At 49.5% G+C, this 14,580-nt stretch overlaps 1 protein-coding gene across 2 annotated transcripts in view; it reads left to right on the top strand.

Moving 5' to 3' along the window:
• Positions 1 to 14,580, top strand: part of idua (alpha-L-iduronidase) — a 328,554-nt gene that overhangs the window by 128,348 nt on the left and 185,626 nt on the right. For both annotated transcript variants that reach the window (XM_038792331.1, XM_038792332.1), the window contains exons 3-4: positions 4,069 to 4,151; positions 10,065 to 10,172. In XM_038792331.1, coding sequence (XP_038648259.1) covers positions 4,069 to 4,151; positions 10,065 to 10,172 — 191 coding nt within the window. The remainder of the gene's footprint in view (positions 1 to 4,068; positions 4,152 to 10,064; positions 10,173 to 14,580) is intronic.

A 14,580-nucleotide genomic window follows, 5' to 3' on the forward strand; every position in this document is an offset into this window, starting at 1 on the left:
GAAGTTCAAGGTATTTTGTAGGAAAGTTTCCATACACCACTCTAATTAGCCAAGCAAAGTCCCAGCAGAAAGGGCAAGTAAGGACTACAAACTAATAAATAGGGGAAGGGCTCAATCAAAAACAATAGACAACTATTGGTTTGACAGAAATATGGGGCGAAATTCTCCATTTGGGAAGTGTTGACGTCAGGACGCAATTGCGTGTGGTTCGCGTTCCCATTGGTGGCGCTATTTCTGGAGCAATTCAGGCCATGCTAATAGGCCAGCACTCTGTTGCCGTGAATTCCAAGCAATTCGTGCCAGCAGCTGGGGCCAGAGTTAGCGCCAAAGAACCTGACAGTTAGAGCTGTTTTTAAGCACTCCACTTACCGCACACTCATTGCAGCCACCAAGATGACTCAGAGAAGACCTGCCCCGAGGTCAGGAGTCGGGGTGGACCCAGAGCTCCATGTCACTGAAGAGCAGTGGGCACCCTTTCTTCAGCGTGGTCCACAGCCTCAAGCCTGCCCTCCTGAACACTGCCTGGGAGGTGGTGGCAGAGGAAGTCAGCGTTGCCAGTCTCACCAGGAGGAGACAACTGGTGATTCGTAGGGATGGGGATCACTGGTGAGTCCTCTGCCCTGAGAAGGGCAGAAAACCAGACAACAGTGACCCTCTCATACCTCTCCCAACTTCTGAATCTTTATATGAATCATCCCTAATGTGCCACAGTAACAACCCTCGCTCCCACTATACATCTTCCAGTGAAAGGTGACTTTGGCTCCTTGCTTGTCAGCGTTTAATGAACCCTTGTCGGGGTCCAACCTTCCACCCCTCGGTCTTCCATCTGCTTACCATCGTGTCTCCTTCCCCTTCCCCCTCTACTGCTCTTACAGAACTTTCCTCCCCCATTGCCCTCTTTCTTCATTAGCCCCACCCTCAACTCACATCCACTCCCAAACTTTGAGTCGGTAAAAATGGAGGCTGCATAAATTCTGCAGCACAATGATATCAAGCACCAGGCACTCCCCTGCCCCAGGCACAATACTGGTCAGTGATTGAAAGAGGTGGCTGCATGAGTCCTGTAGGATAGTAGCGTCCTTGCAGAAAATGTCAACATAGAGCAGCAGGGAACTAACCGTTCAGCCCCAGCAGAGTGGTGCAGTGCAATTAGCAGGTGGGCTATGTATGTTGCATTCACCTCGAAGTCACGCGTGAACTTAGGTTTGACTTGTGCACGCCATTCATTATCAAACAAGTTTCAGGCCATTATATAATAGAATCATAGTGAAGAAGGAGGCCATTCGGCCCATTGTGTCTGCACCGACCCATGGAAAGAGTACACTATCTAGACCCACGCCCCGACCCTATCCCCGTTTGGACACTAAGGAGCAGTTTAGCATGGCCAATCTACCTAACTACATCTTTGGACTGTGGGAGGAACCCGGAGCATTTTAGGTTGCCATAACAAATGAGAGAGTCCGGGCAGGAGGCCTTTAAATTGACAGTCGTGACGAACTTCCAGTTCATGGCATAACCTCTTTCCTGTGTGATGTCCAGGCCTGGTTGTCCGATTGGGCACAGAGCGAACCCCAACCCATGCAAATAGATCTCTTTTCCTACTGGCGGCTGCCAATTGGCCTTCGGACACTTGATTTGCTGTGTTGCGACAACAGGGGTAGGAGCGAGCGGATCGATCGCTGTCAGCCTCTCTCACATCACCGAAAACTGTAAAATCCAGCCCCATGGGTTAAGTACTGGAATTTGCTTAAGTTGACAGAAACAAGAAAGTAGGATACGATAAAAATATTAGAATGACACATTTACAGTTCCTAATGGTTTCTATCCTGCGTTTTGAAGTAAGTAGGTGAGGAGATTGCAGATGCTTTGGCAATCTTCTACTGCTCTCTTGATTCTGGAATTGCCCTTTTGGAAAATTACAGATGTAACTTGAATATTTAAAGAAGGTGAGAGAGAGAAACCAAGAAATTATAGAACTAATATTCTAACGTTAGTGGTAAGAAAGCTATTGAAATCTATTATAAGAACAGAGGGACTGAGCACCTAAGGAAACTTGAGTTGAATGGAGGGAGCCAACATGAATTTGTAAAGAATAGGCTATGTCTAGTGCACCTAATTAAACTTTTGCGAGGAAGTAACTAAAGTCATAGACAGGGCAACGTCTATGGATGTAGTTTATTTGGACTTCTGAAAGGTTTTCAAGTAGGTGCAACATAAGAGACATTTCGCTAAAAGTTCAACAAAGAGGGAATTTCCTGCACCTGGATGGTGGCAAACCTTATCAAGAGGTTATTCAGGCCAAATGAGTGTGCCTGCCAAAGCTCAGTGCAAACTACAGCACTCTAAAAACACCTTGATGTAACAAGGAAATAGGTGACATTTGTCAACTGCAACTGCTTGTATAGATTCCTTGTATCCAAATTGGCTGCCACGTTTCCCTATAATTGTGGTTATAAGTTAAAAGTACTTAATTGATCATAAAACTCTTCAGTACATCTTACAGTCTTGAAAGGCACTATATAAATGCAAGTTATTTCTTCTGTCATGTTCAAGGTAAGCGGCAGGAGGTTTTGGGCAGATTTGAGGAAAAACCTTTTTTAAAAATAAATTTAGATTACCCAATCATTTTTTCCAATTAAGGGGCAATTTAGCGTGGCCAATCCACCTACCCTGCACATTTTTGGGTTGTGGGGGTTAAACGCACGCAAACACGGGGAGAACGTGCAAACTTCACACGGACAGTGATCCAGAGCCAGGATCGAACCTGGGACCTCAGCGCCGTGAGGCCACAGTGCTAACCCACTGCGCCACCGTGCTGCCCAGGAAAACTGATTTTACGCAGAGGATGTTGTTGGTCTGGAATGAACGGCCTGGGAGGGTGGTAGACGTGGATTGCCTCACAGCCTTTAAAAAGTACCTAGATGAGCACTTGGCACATCATAACATTCAAGGCTATGGGCCAGGTGCTGGCAAATGGGATTAGCTAGATAGGTCATGTGTTGATGCAGACTTGATGGGCTGAAGGGCCTCTTCTGCACTGTTTTATTCAATGGTTCTCTGATTTGGGCTTGCTTCAGATGTGGGGCACTCAAGAATGCCTGGGGGTGCCCTGCGCGGGTGGGGGGTTTATATTTGTTCATGGGGCGTAGGCCTCGCTGGCTGTGCCAGCATTTATTGGCCATCCCTAATTGCCCTTGAGGGTGCAGTTAAGAATAAACAACATTGCTGTGGGTCTGGAGTCACATGTAGACCAGACCAGGTAAGGACAACAGATTTCCTTCCCTCAAGGTCATTAGTGAAACAGATGGGTTTTTACAACAATCGACAATTGTTTCATAGTCATCATTAGACTTTTTAATTCCAGATTTTATTTAATTCAAATTTCACCTTCTGCAGTGGTGGGATTTGAACCTGCGTCTCCAGAGCATTACCCTGGGTATCTGGTTCACTAGTCCAGTGACAATACCACAACACCACTTTCTCATCACAGCGGAGCTCCTGAGTGCAGAAAACGGACCAAGTGCGGCCTCGTCGGGTGTTCCCCGCTGAGGCCCTGATTCTACTCGAATGGGAACAGAATCCCGTTCAATAACGTGGGGTTTCTCTGCAATCTGAGCGCCGGGAAACACCTGGCTAAACACGCTCGATATGGGACTCTGTTCCTATTTGGATAGATCGTGCCAGTGATTTACATTGCAATCGTTTTGCACTCGGATGTGTGTACACAATTTGTAAAATGTTGCCCTAAAATGACTATCCTAAAAGTAGTTTCTACAGTACAAAATGACTACATAGGAGCTATTTTCAAGTGATGGACCGAAAATAATGCACATCACATGGCAGTATTTCTGAAATACACTACTGGCTGAAAAGATGGCAGAAGTGTAAGAGCTGAAAGCGAACCCCTCAAATAAATAATTGTGACTCAATATTGTCGGTTTCTGTAGGTAAGAGAGACTATGAATGTATGAGTAAGATGGTAAATAGAAAGAAGATAATTTGAGTGAGCTGGCTGTTTCTAATTTACTGTACACAATAGTTAATTTTTCTTATCTCTTTTCTGAGCAGGGAAATGAATGGCAAACTTCTGTACAACTTTACACACCTGGATAATTTAATTCACCTTCTGTGGCAGAATGGGCTTATGCCAGGTGAGTCTGAATTTTTAAAAAAAAGTAGAATTTCCTGGTGGATCTTCCAACCTCTTGGCACAATATCAATGGAAAAATCGAAGGAACTCTAGTAAGCCAACTACTTGCTTATTCAATGTCTCCAGGGTTTCCAGTAACCTTTTATCAATTCTTTGGTAGCGCTTTATAAATTTTATTCCACATACAAGATAATTAATTAAAAATTAAAAATTTCCGCAATGAGAGAATTAATTTAGGGCTTCATGTTACACTTCATGGGCGAAATTCTCCGACCCCATGCAGGGTCGGAGAATCGGCCGGCAGCGGCGTTAATCCCGCTCCCGCAGGGTTTTTTATTCTCTGACCGGCCAAAAACCGGCGTTGTGCAAATCCCGCCGGCAGCCTCTGAAAACAGCTGGCGCCGGCGGGATGTCATTATATTTTTGTTTCAACAAATCTTCGGCCCGAATGGGCCGAAGTCCCGCCAACGTGGCCACGGGTCACGTCGGCGAAAAACAGAGTAGCTTTAAAACGGCATCAACCATTGATGATGGTTGGCGCCGTTCAGTGTCTGAGGGCAATTGGGGGGGGGGGGGGGGTTGCGGCATTGGGGGGGGGGGTTGCGGCTTTTGGGGGGGGGTTGCGGCATTGGGGGGGGGTTGTGGCATGGGGGGGTGCGGCATGGGGGGGGTTGCGGCATTGGGGGGGGTTGCGGCATTGGGGGGGTAGGGGTGGTGGGGAGGGGGGTAGGGGTGGTGGGGAGGGGGGTAGGGACGTTGGAGGGGGTAGGGGTGGCGGAGGGGGTAGGGGTGGTGGGTACCCACACCACCCCTCCCTCTGAAGGCCGGTACCCACACCCCCCCCCCCCCCCCTCTGAAGGCCGGTACCCACACACCCCCCCCCTCTCCCCTCCCCCCCCCCTTCCTTCCTCCTCCCCCCTTCCTTCCTCCGTTTGTGGGGGGGGGGGGGTGCGGCGTTAGTGGGGGGGGGTGCGGCGTTGAGAGAGGGGGGGGCGGCGTTGGAGGGGGGTAGGGGTGGTGGGGAGGGGGGTAGGGGTGGTGAGGGTGGGGGTTGGGGTAGGGGCAGTTGCGTGCAGACGGGGGGCGACGGTGCGTTGGCCCCGGGCATCCGTCGCCCCCTCCTCTGCACGCCGCTGCCCCTACCCCAACCCCCCCTCACCACCCCTACCCCCTTCACCACCCCTACCCCCCTCCAACGCCGCCCCCCCCTCAACTCAACGCCGCAAACCCCCCCCCCTCTCCTCTCAACTCAACGCCGCAAACCCCCCCCCCCCCCCGCTCCTCTCAACTCAATGCCGCAAACCCCCCAATGCCGGGTCTGTCTCTCTCTCTCTCTCTCTTTCCCCCCCCCCCCCCAAAATGCTGGTCTGTCTCTCTCCTCCCCCCCCCCCAAATGCCGGTCTGTCTCTCTCCTCCTCCCCCACCCCCCCCCCCCCCCCCCCCCCCCCAAATGCCGGTCTGCCGCTCTCCGTCCTCCCCCCCCAAATGCCTGGTCTGTCTCTATCCCCTCCCCCCCCCCCCCAAATGCCGGTCTGTCTCTCTCCTCCTCTCCCCCCCCCCCCCCAAATGCCGGCTGTCGCGCTCCTCCTCGCCCCTCCCCCCAATGCCGGTCTGTCTCTCTCCTCCCCCCCCCCCCACCAATGCCGGTCTGGCATCTCTCCTCCTCACCACAACCCCCCCCCCCCCAAATGCCGGTCCTGCCTCTCTCCTCCCCCCCCCCAAATGCCGGTCTGTCTCTCATCCTCCCCCCCCCCCCACAAATGCCGGTCGTCTCCTCTCCCTCCTCGCCCCCCCCCCAAATGCCGTTCGGTCATCTCTCCTCCCCCGCCCCCCACATGCCCGGTCTGTCTCTCTCCTCCCCCCCCCCCCCCCCAAATGCCGGTCTGTCTCTCTCCTCCTCCCCCCAATGCCGGGTCGCTCTTCTCCCCCCCAAATGCCGGGTCGCTCTTCTCCCCCCCCCCCCCCCCCCCCCCCCAATGCCGGGTCGCTCTTCTCCCCCCCCCCCCCCCCCCCCACCCCCCCCAATGCCGGGTCGCTCTTCTCCCCCCCCAATGCCGGGTCGCTCTTCTTCTCCCCCCACCACTGGGTCTCTCTCTCTCCCCACCACACAAACGCCGGGACTCGCCACTTCCGCAGCTGGTGAAACTGACGCCTATCGCGTCAGTCCGCTGCTGGCCCTTCCGGGAACGGAGATTGCCAGCTTAAAAGAAGGCCCGGACGCCGGAGTCATGCGCACCGCTTTTTCCCGCCGGAAATGGGCGTCACGTCGGTCCGCGGAGAATTTCGCCCCATATTACACTTCAGAGGTCCTAAATTAAGTATTAAAATCATGTTTCAGGGTATTCCAATCCACTTTGCACACAACTAATTACTCCTGCATTGCTGTCACTATTATGTAAGCAAATCTATGTGTAGCAACATATCTGCCCTCAAGAAGATCAGTGATCAAAGCTCCCCCAATTCACCCGTTGGCGGGATCTTTCGGTCCCACCAAACTCGATGGCGATTTACATGCCTCATTGTTAGGGTAGACTTCGACGTGACCCAAAGATCCCACTAACAGGAAACACTGGTGAATTCACCACCTGGTGATTTCTTGCAACTTAGAGAAGCTGTATTTTTCACCAACTATTCTACCCAACTACTATGGCAGCAGCATTGGCCATAGCTCCAAGTCACAGCTTGACTGCTCCACCATTTGTAAAAAGTAGGCCATGTTTAACAAACCTGATTGCATTTTTTGAAGAAGTGACTAAAGTAGTGGGCAGGGGGATGTCTATGGGTGTTAAATATAAATTATACCAATGCATTTGAGAAAGCCCCTCATAAGGGACTGTTAACTAAAGCCATTGAGTTTTCCCTATAAATCTGCAAATTCTTTGATTTTCAAGTATTGATCCAATTTACTTTTGAAAAGTAGCAATTGAAAGGTAGCACAGTGGTTAACACAGATGCTTCACAGCTCCAGGTCCTATGTCCGATTGCCTGCACTGTCTGTGTGGAGTCTGCACGTTCTCCCCGTGTCTGTGTGGGTTTCCTCCGGGTGTTCCAGTTTCCTCCCAAATGCTGAGTTGCCCTTAGTGTTCAAAAAGGTTAGGTGACCCAAGGCCTTTCTCAAAGCGCTGGACAAACTAATCATGGCGTTCGTATGGGGTTTGGGGGGTTGGGGGGGGGGGGGGGGGGGGGGGGGGGAAATGTTAGGATCCCAAAGAAGGTCCTACAAAAAACAAAATCTAGGGGGGGCTAGCCCTCCCAAACCTACAATTCTACCACTGGACGGCAACAACCGACGAGTAAGGGGATGGATCCAGGAGCCAGAAGCCGAGTGGGTGCGTGTGGAGGAGGCCTCCTGCATGGGGACCTCCCTCCGGGCCCTCGCCACGGCAGCACTCCCATCCCCACCCAAAAACACTCCAGCAGCCCAGTGGTGACAGCCATCCTCCAATCCTGGAACCAACTGTGGCAGCAATTTGGCCTGACCAAAATGTCGGACAAGGCTCCCATCTGCAACAACCATAGGTTCTCACCAGCACTGACTGACGCCACCTTCAAAAGGTGGAGGCAGGACGGAGGGACACTGACAGTCAGGGACCTATACACGGACGGCAGGATCGCAACACTGGACGAACTGACAGAGAAATTTTGGCTAGCTAGGGGGAACGAGCTACGGTATCTGCAGCTCAAAAACTTCTTACGAAAGGAGACAAGGACGTACCCACAACCGCTACGACAGACACTACTGGAAGACCTACTGAACGCAAGTATCCTAGATAAAGTGAACTGTAGCGACATGTATGACCGACTAGTAGAAAGGGCCGACACCGTACTGGGTGCAACAAGAAAGAAATGGGAGGAGGATCTGGGGATTGAGATAGGGTGGGGACTCTGGAGCGAGGCACTGCATAGGGTCAACTCCACCGCCACGTGTGCAAGGCTCAGCCTGACGCAACTAAAATGGTACATAGAGCCCACTGAACAAGAACCCGTATGAGTAGGTTCTTCCAGGAGGTGGAGGACAGATGTGAACGGTGCCAAAGAGGCCCGGCCAACCACGCCCACATGTTCTGGTCTTGCCCCAGACTTGTGGAGTACTGAACAGCCTTATTTCGAGGCTATGTCCAAAGTGGTGGGGGTGAGGGTGGAGCCATGCCCGATAGTGGCGGTCTTCGGGGTTTCAGACCAGCCAGATCTATTCCAGGGGAGGAGGGCGGACGCCCTTGCCTTTGCCCCCCTGATCGCCTGCCGTAGAATCCTGTTTGGCTGGCGGTCAGCAGCACGACCCAGAGCTGCAGACTGGCTGTCCGACCTCTCGGAATCTCTCCAAATGGAGAAAATCAAATTCGCCATCCGAGGGTCAGACGACGGCTTCCACAGAACGTGGAAGACATTCATGCAACTGTTCCGGGACCTGTTTGTGGCCAACGAACAAGAGGAGGAATAGCCAGGTGGCCACGAATCAGGGGAAAATGGTCGGGAGTCGGGGGAAGGTAGCCGGGGTCTGGAGGGGAGAGATGGACTGGGAGGGGGGGGGGTGGGGACGGCTAAACCTGAGGAGGGAGGGGCGAACCACGGGGGGTGGGGGGGGGGGGAGGAAGACAGCTAAACCTGGGGAAAGGGAGGCGAACCGTGGAGGGGGTGGGACGGGAGAGGAGGGCCGGCGGGGGGCAGGGAAGCGGGAGCCGGAGGGAGGACACGGGATGCCAAAATGTGAATGACATCTCCAGGAGCGGGGAACGAGGAAACTGGAGATGGAGGACGGGAGGAGCGGCAGAAGCGGGGTGAGTGTGGGACGGCAGTGAGACCCGTCCGGGAAGGGCGGGCAACAGCAACACACAGCACAGCCAAATATCGTACACTGTGATTTTCTCCCCGCCACTCAAAGGTGTGCTTGTCCCCCCCAGTCCCAGCCCCCCTGCAGGCAGTCGCCTACTTATGTGGTGTGGGTAATTTTGCCAGATGTACAGAGCTGCCGCTGTCGAGCTAGTGCACAATACCCCACCAGTTATTCCATTTCATGTTATTGTATTTTTTTTTATGTTGGGGTGTGCCCTTCTCCTCTAAATGTGTGTATATATATATGTGTTTCTTATTCTGTGTACATAATGGTAATTATACCTTGTTCAAAAAAACTCAATAAAAACATTTATTAAAAAAAAGGTTAGGTGGGGTTACGGGGTTAGGTTGGTGGTGTGGGCTTAAATGGGGTGCTTTTTCCAAGGGCCGGCGGAGTCTTGATGGGCCAAATGCCTCCTTCTGCACTGTAAATTCTATGATTATAGAACCAGCTTCTACAATTTTTTCAGGCAATGGATTCCAGATCATAAAAACTTTCTCCTCATCCACTCCCTGCTTCTTGTGTCAGTTAGCTTAAATCTGTATTCTTTGGGTTACTTATCCTCTTTAAGAAAACCGTCTCTTCTTGTCGACTCTATCATAGACCCTCAGAAATTATTTTTCACCATTTAGACACAGAACAGGGAAGTTAGAGGGAGACTTAATAGAGATGCTCTAAATTATGAGAGGTTTTGTGGCACTCTGAGTGAAATGAGAGTACTGGCATACATTTTGGTGATAACTCTTAAGGCTGTTATGTAGATTGGTGCAAACCTCTCACATTCAATTGTGGATGCAGGTTATTTCTCCACCATCCTAACCATGGATTTGGAGATATTTCTACTGTTCCACATTAACAGGGTTTCATGCAATGCTGGATTTCACATTTATGCTGTACATTTTTTCAATTAAGTAATTCCATTCATTTTTATGTTGAATGATGCATTATGGTGTAGCCTTAGTCAGGACAGTATGTTTGTATTGAACTGATAATTATACAGTTAATTCATTGCATTAATCATCAAGTCTGTTTGATAAATTATTTTGTAAAGTAACAAACTTCCTTCTTCATATTTTACAGGATTTGAGCTTATGGGAAATCCATCAGGCTACTTTACTAATTTTGAACAGAAAGTGCAGGTGTTTGAGTGGAAAAAAATGGTCACCCTTTTGGCGAGAAGGTATATCGGTAAGTGCTTAGAAAAAAGTTTGTAATACAATTAAACATATTATGTCAGAGTTATGCCTTACAGTTACTGCCCTCTCCACGGGAATTGGAGTGGTGGTGGTGGGGGGCAGAAAGGTTGACGGACCATTTACAGGTCTGGTAACTTTGGGTGGGAATTTATAGTCTCAAGGAGTGCATGATGGGAAAATACTGCCCAATGTGTCCAAAGCTGACTAAAACAATCTTATGAAATGTTCTTATTAAAATTAATTAAAATTAATCTTTAATTTTGTTTCCTTTTAAATCTCTTTGGGAATTCAGATAGGAGGGGATGGAAGTTAAGGCAGTTGCATGCTCCTCCTGTAGGATGTGGGCGGTAAGGAACACCACTAGTTTCCCCACTGTCTACACCTGTGGGAACTGCACCCAACTCCAGCTCCTCGGAGACTGCGTGAGGGAGCTGGAGCTGGGTGAACTTCGGATCATCTGGGAGGTAGAGGGGGTGATAGAGAGGAGTTACAGCGAGGTAGCCACACCCACACCCCAAGGTTCAGGACAAGAGTAGCTGGGTTACAGTCAGGGGAAGGAAGGGGAACAGTCAGACAGTGCAGGGGGTGGGAGACCGACCAGGGGAAGGTTATAGCACCAGGTCTCAGGAACTGTGGTTCAGAAGGGAAGTGGGGAGAACAGAAAACGATAGTGATAGGAGACTCAACGGTTAGGGGAACGAATAGGAGATTCTGTGGTTGCGAATGAGACTCCCGGAAGGTACGTTGCCTCCTGGGTGCCAGGATCAGGGATTTATTGGATCAAGTCTACAGGATTATTAAAAGGGGAGGGGGAGCAACAAGAAGTCGTGGGGCATATTGGCACCAACAACATAGATAAGAAAAGGCATGAGGGTCTATAAAGTGATTTTAGTGAGTTAGGTTGGAAGCTAAAGAGCAGGATGAGCAGAGCAGTAATCTCAGGATTGCTACTGGTGCCACGTGCTAGTGAGGGAAGGATCAGAGAGCTAGTGCAACTGAACACGTGGCTACAGGGCTGGTCCAGGAACAAAGGCTTCAGATATGTAGATCATTGGGATACATTCTGGAGAAGGTGAGACGTGTACATGAGGGATGGGTTGCACCTAAACTGGAGGGGCACCAATATTCTGGGCAGGAGGTTTACTAGAGCTCTTCGGGAGGGTTTAAGCTAGTTTGGCAGGGGGATGGGAACCAGAGCTACGGATCAGAGGATAGGGTAGCTGTTGAACAGGCAGAAATAGTATGCCATGAGTCTGTGAGGAAGGATAGACAGTTAATAGGGCAAAGTTGCACTCAGTGGAATGGGTTAAAGTGTGTCTGTTTCAATGCAAGGAGTGTCAGGAATAAGAGAGATGAACTTAAGAGCATGGATCACAACTTCGAACTACGATGTTGTGGCCATTACAGAGACATGGATTTCACAGGGGCAGAAGTGGTTGTTAGATGTTCCGGGGTTTCGATGTTTTAAGAAGAATAGGGAGGGAGTTAAAAAAGGAGGGGGAGTAGCACTGTTAATTAGAGAGTGCATCACAGCTGCAGAAAAGGAGGTAGTCGAGCAGGGTTTGTCTACTGAGTCAGTATGGGTGGAAGTCAGAAACAAGAAAGGAGCAGTCGCTTTATTGGGAGTTTTCTATAGACCCCCAATAGCAGCAGAGAGATGGAGGAACAGATTGGGCGGCAGATCTTGGAAAGGTGCAGAAGTAACAGAGTTGTTGTCATTGGTGTCTTCAACTTCCCTGATATTGACTGGAACATCTTTATTGCAAATGGTTTGGATGGAACATATTTTGTCAGGTGTATCCAGGAAGGATTCCTAACTCAATATGTAGATAGGCTAACTAGGGGGGAAGGCCATATTGGATTTGGTGCTTGGCAACGAACCAGGCTAGGTGTCAGATGTCTCTGTGGGAGAGCATTTCGTTGACAGTGACCACAATTCCTTGGACTATAGCATAGTCATGGAGAGGGATAGGAACAGACAGTATGGGAAGGTATTTAATTGGGGGAGGAGAAATTTGGAGCTGTTTAGCACAGGGCTAAATCGCTGGCTTTGGAAGCAGGCCAGCAGCACGGTTCGATTCTCATAACAGCCTTCCCGAACAGGCGCTGGAATGTGGCGACTAGGGGCTTTTCACAGTAACTTCATTTGACGCCTACTCGTGACAATAAGCGATTTTCATTTTTTCATTTCATTATACTGCTATTAGACAGGATCAGAGTGAGAGTAGGGTCAATCAGGGAAAATGAGGGGAACTTGTGCCTAGAGTCTGAGGAGGTAGGGGAGGCCTAAATTAATATTTTGCTTCAAATCAGTATTCACTAGAGAGAGGGACCTTGTTGCTCGAGAGAACAGCATGAACCAGGTTAATAGGCTCGAACAGATTGATATTAAGGTGGAGGATTTGCTGGAAATTTTGAAAAGCATGAGGATAGTTAAGTCCCCTGGGCCAAATGGGATATACCCAATGTTACTATGGGAAGCGAGGGAGGAGATTGCTGCGCCATTAGCGATGATCTTTGCGTCTTCACTCTCCAATGGAGTAGTACCGAATGATTGGAGGGAGGCGAATGTCGTTCCCCTGTTCAAGAAAGGGAATAGGGAAATTACTGGGAATTACAGACCAGTCCGTGTTACATCTGTGGTGAGCAAAATACTGGAAAGGATTCTGAGAGATAGAATTTATGATTATTTAGAATAACATAGTTTGATTAATGATAGTCAGCATGGCTTTGTGAGGGGCAGGTCATGCCTCACAAGCCTCATTGAATTCTTTGAGGATGTGCTGAGACACATGAAATGAAATGAAAATGAAAATCGCTTATTGTCACAAGTAGGCTTCAAATGAAATTACTGTGAAAAGCCCCTAGTCGTCACATTCCGGCGCCTGTTTGGGGAGGCTGGTACGGGAATTGAACCGTGCTGCTGGCCTGCTTTGGTCTGCTTCAAAGCCAGCGATTTAGCCCTGTGCTAAACATTGATGAAGGTCGAGCAGTGGATGCGATGTATATGGATTTCAGTACGGCATTTGATAAGGTTCCCCGTGGTAATCTCATTCAAAAAGTTAGGGGGCATGGGATATAGGGAAATCTGGCAGTCTGGATACAGAATTGGCTGGCCGAAAGAAGACAGCGAGTGGTAGTGGATGGAAAGTATCCTGCCTGGAGGTCGGTGACCAGTGGTGTCCCGCAGGGATCTGTTCTGGGAACTCTGCTCTTCGTGGTTTTTATAAATGATATGGATGAGGAAGTGGTAGGGTGGGTTAGTAAGTTTGCCGATGGCACAAAGATTGGTGGAGCTGTAGATAGTGTTGAGGACTGTTGTAGGTTACAAGAGGATATTGACAGGATGCAGAGCTGGGCTGAGAAGTGGCAGATGGAGTTCAACCTGGATAAATCTGAAGTGATTAATTTTGGAAGGTCAAATTTGAATTCTGAATACAGGGTTAAAAGCAAGATTCTTGGAAGTGTGGTGGAACAGAGGAATCTTGGGGTCCACGTACCTAGATCTCTCAAAATTGCCACCCAGGTCGACAGGGTTTTTACAAAGGCGTATGGTGTGTTGGCTTTTATTAACAGGGATTGAGTTTAAGAGCCACGAGGTTTTGCTTAATAAAACTCTGGTTAAGACCACGCTTGGAATATTGTGTCCAGTTCTGGTCGCCTCATTATAGGAAGGATGTGGATGCTTTGGAGAGGGTGCAGAGGAGATTTACCAGGATGCTGCCTGGACTGGAGGGCATGTCTTATGAAGAAAGGTTGAGGGAGCTAGGGCTTTTCTCACTGGATGAAGAAGAAAGAGAGGTGACATGATAGAAGTGTACAGGGTGATGAGAGGCATGGATAGAGTGGATAGCCAGAGACTTTTCCCCAAGGCGGAAATGCTGTCACGAGGGGACATAATTTTAAGGTGATTGGAGGAAAGTATAGGGAAGATGTCAGAGGTAGGTTCTTAACACAGAGAGTGGTTGGTGCATGGAATGCACTGCCAGTGGAGATGGTGGAGTCAGAGTCATCAGGGACATTTAAGGGACATTTAAGCGACTTTTGGTCAGGCACATGGACAGCAGTAAATTGAAGGGGTGTAGGTTAGGTTGATCTTAGATTAGATAAATGGTCGGCACAACATCGTGGGCTGAAGTTGCCTGTACTGTGCTGCACTGTTCTCTGTTCTTTGTTCTATGTATCCTTTTTTTTTAAGATAATTTTTATTGAAGAAATTTTTCAAAATACAAACATTTAACCCCCCCTACATTTACATTTAAATTATAACAAAACAAAGTCAAACCCCCCTGCTTAACAAAAAAAAAAGTCCCCCCCACCCCCTACTCGCGCGTTCCCCCCCCGCCGGCGAACCGACAGTCAGACCAACTTATCATTTCTGGCAGTGTCCTCGGGCAGGC

Source organism: Scyliorhinus canicula, chromosome 3 (genome assembly GCF_902713615.1).
Source record: "Scyliorhinus canicula chromosome 3, sScyCan1.1, whole genome shotgun sequence".
Lineage (NCBI taxonomy): Eukaryota > Metazoa > Chordata > Chondrichthyes > Carcharhiniformes > Scyliorhinidae > Scyliorhinus > Scyliorhinus canicula.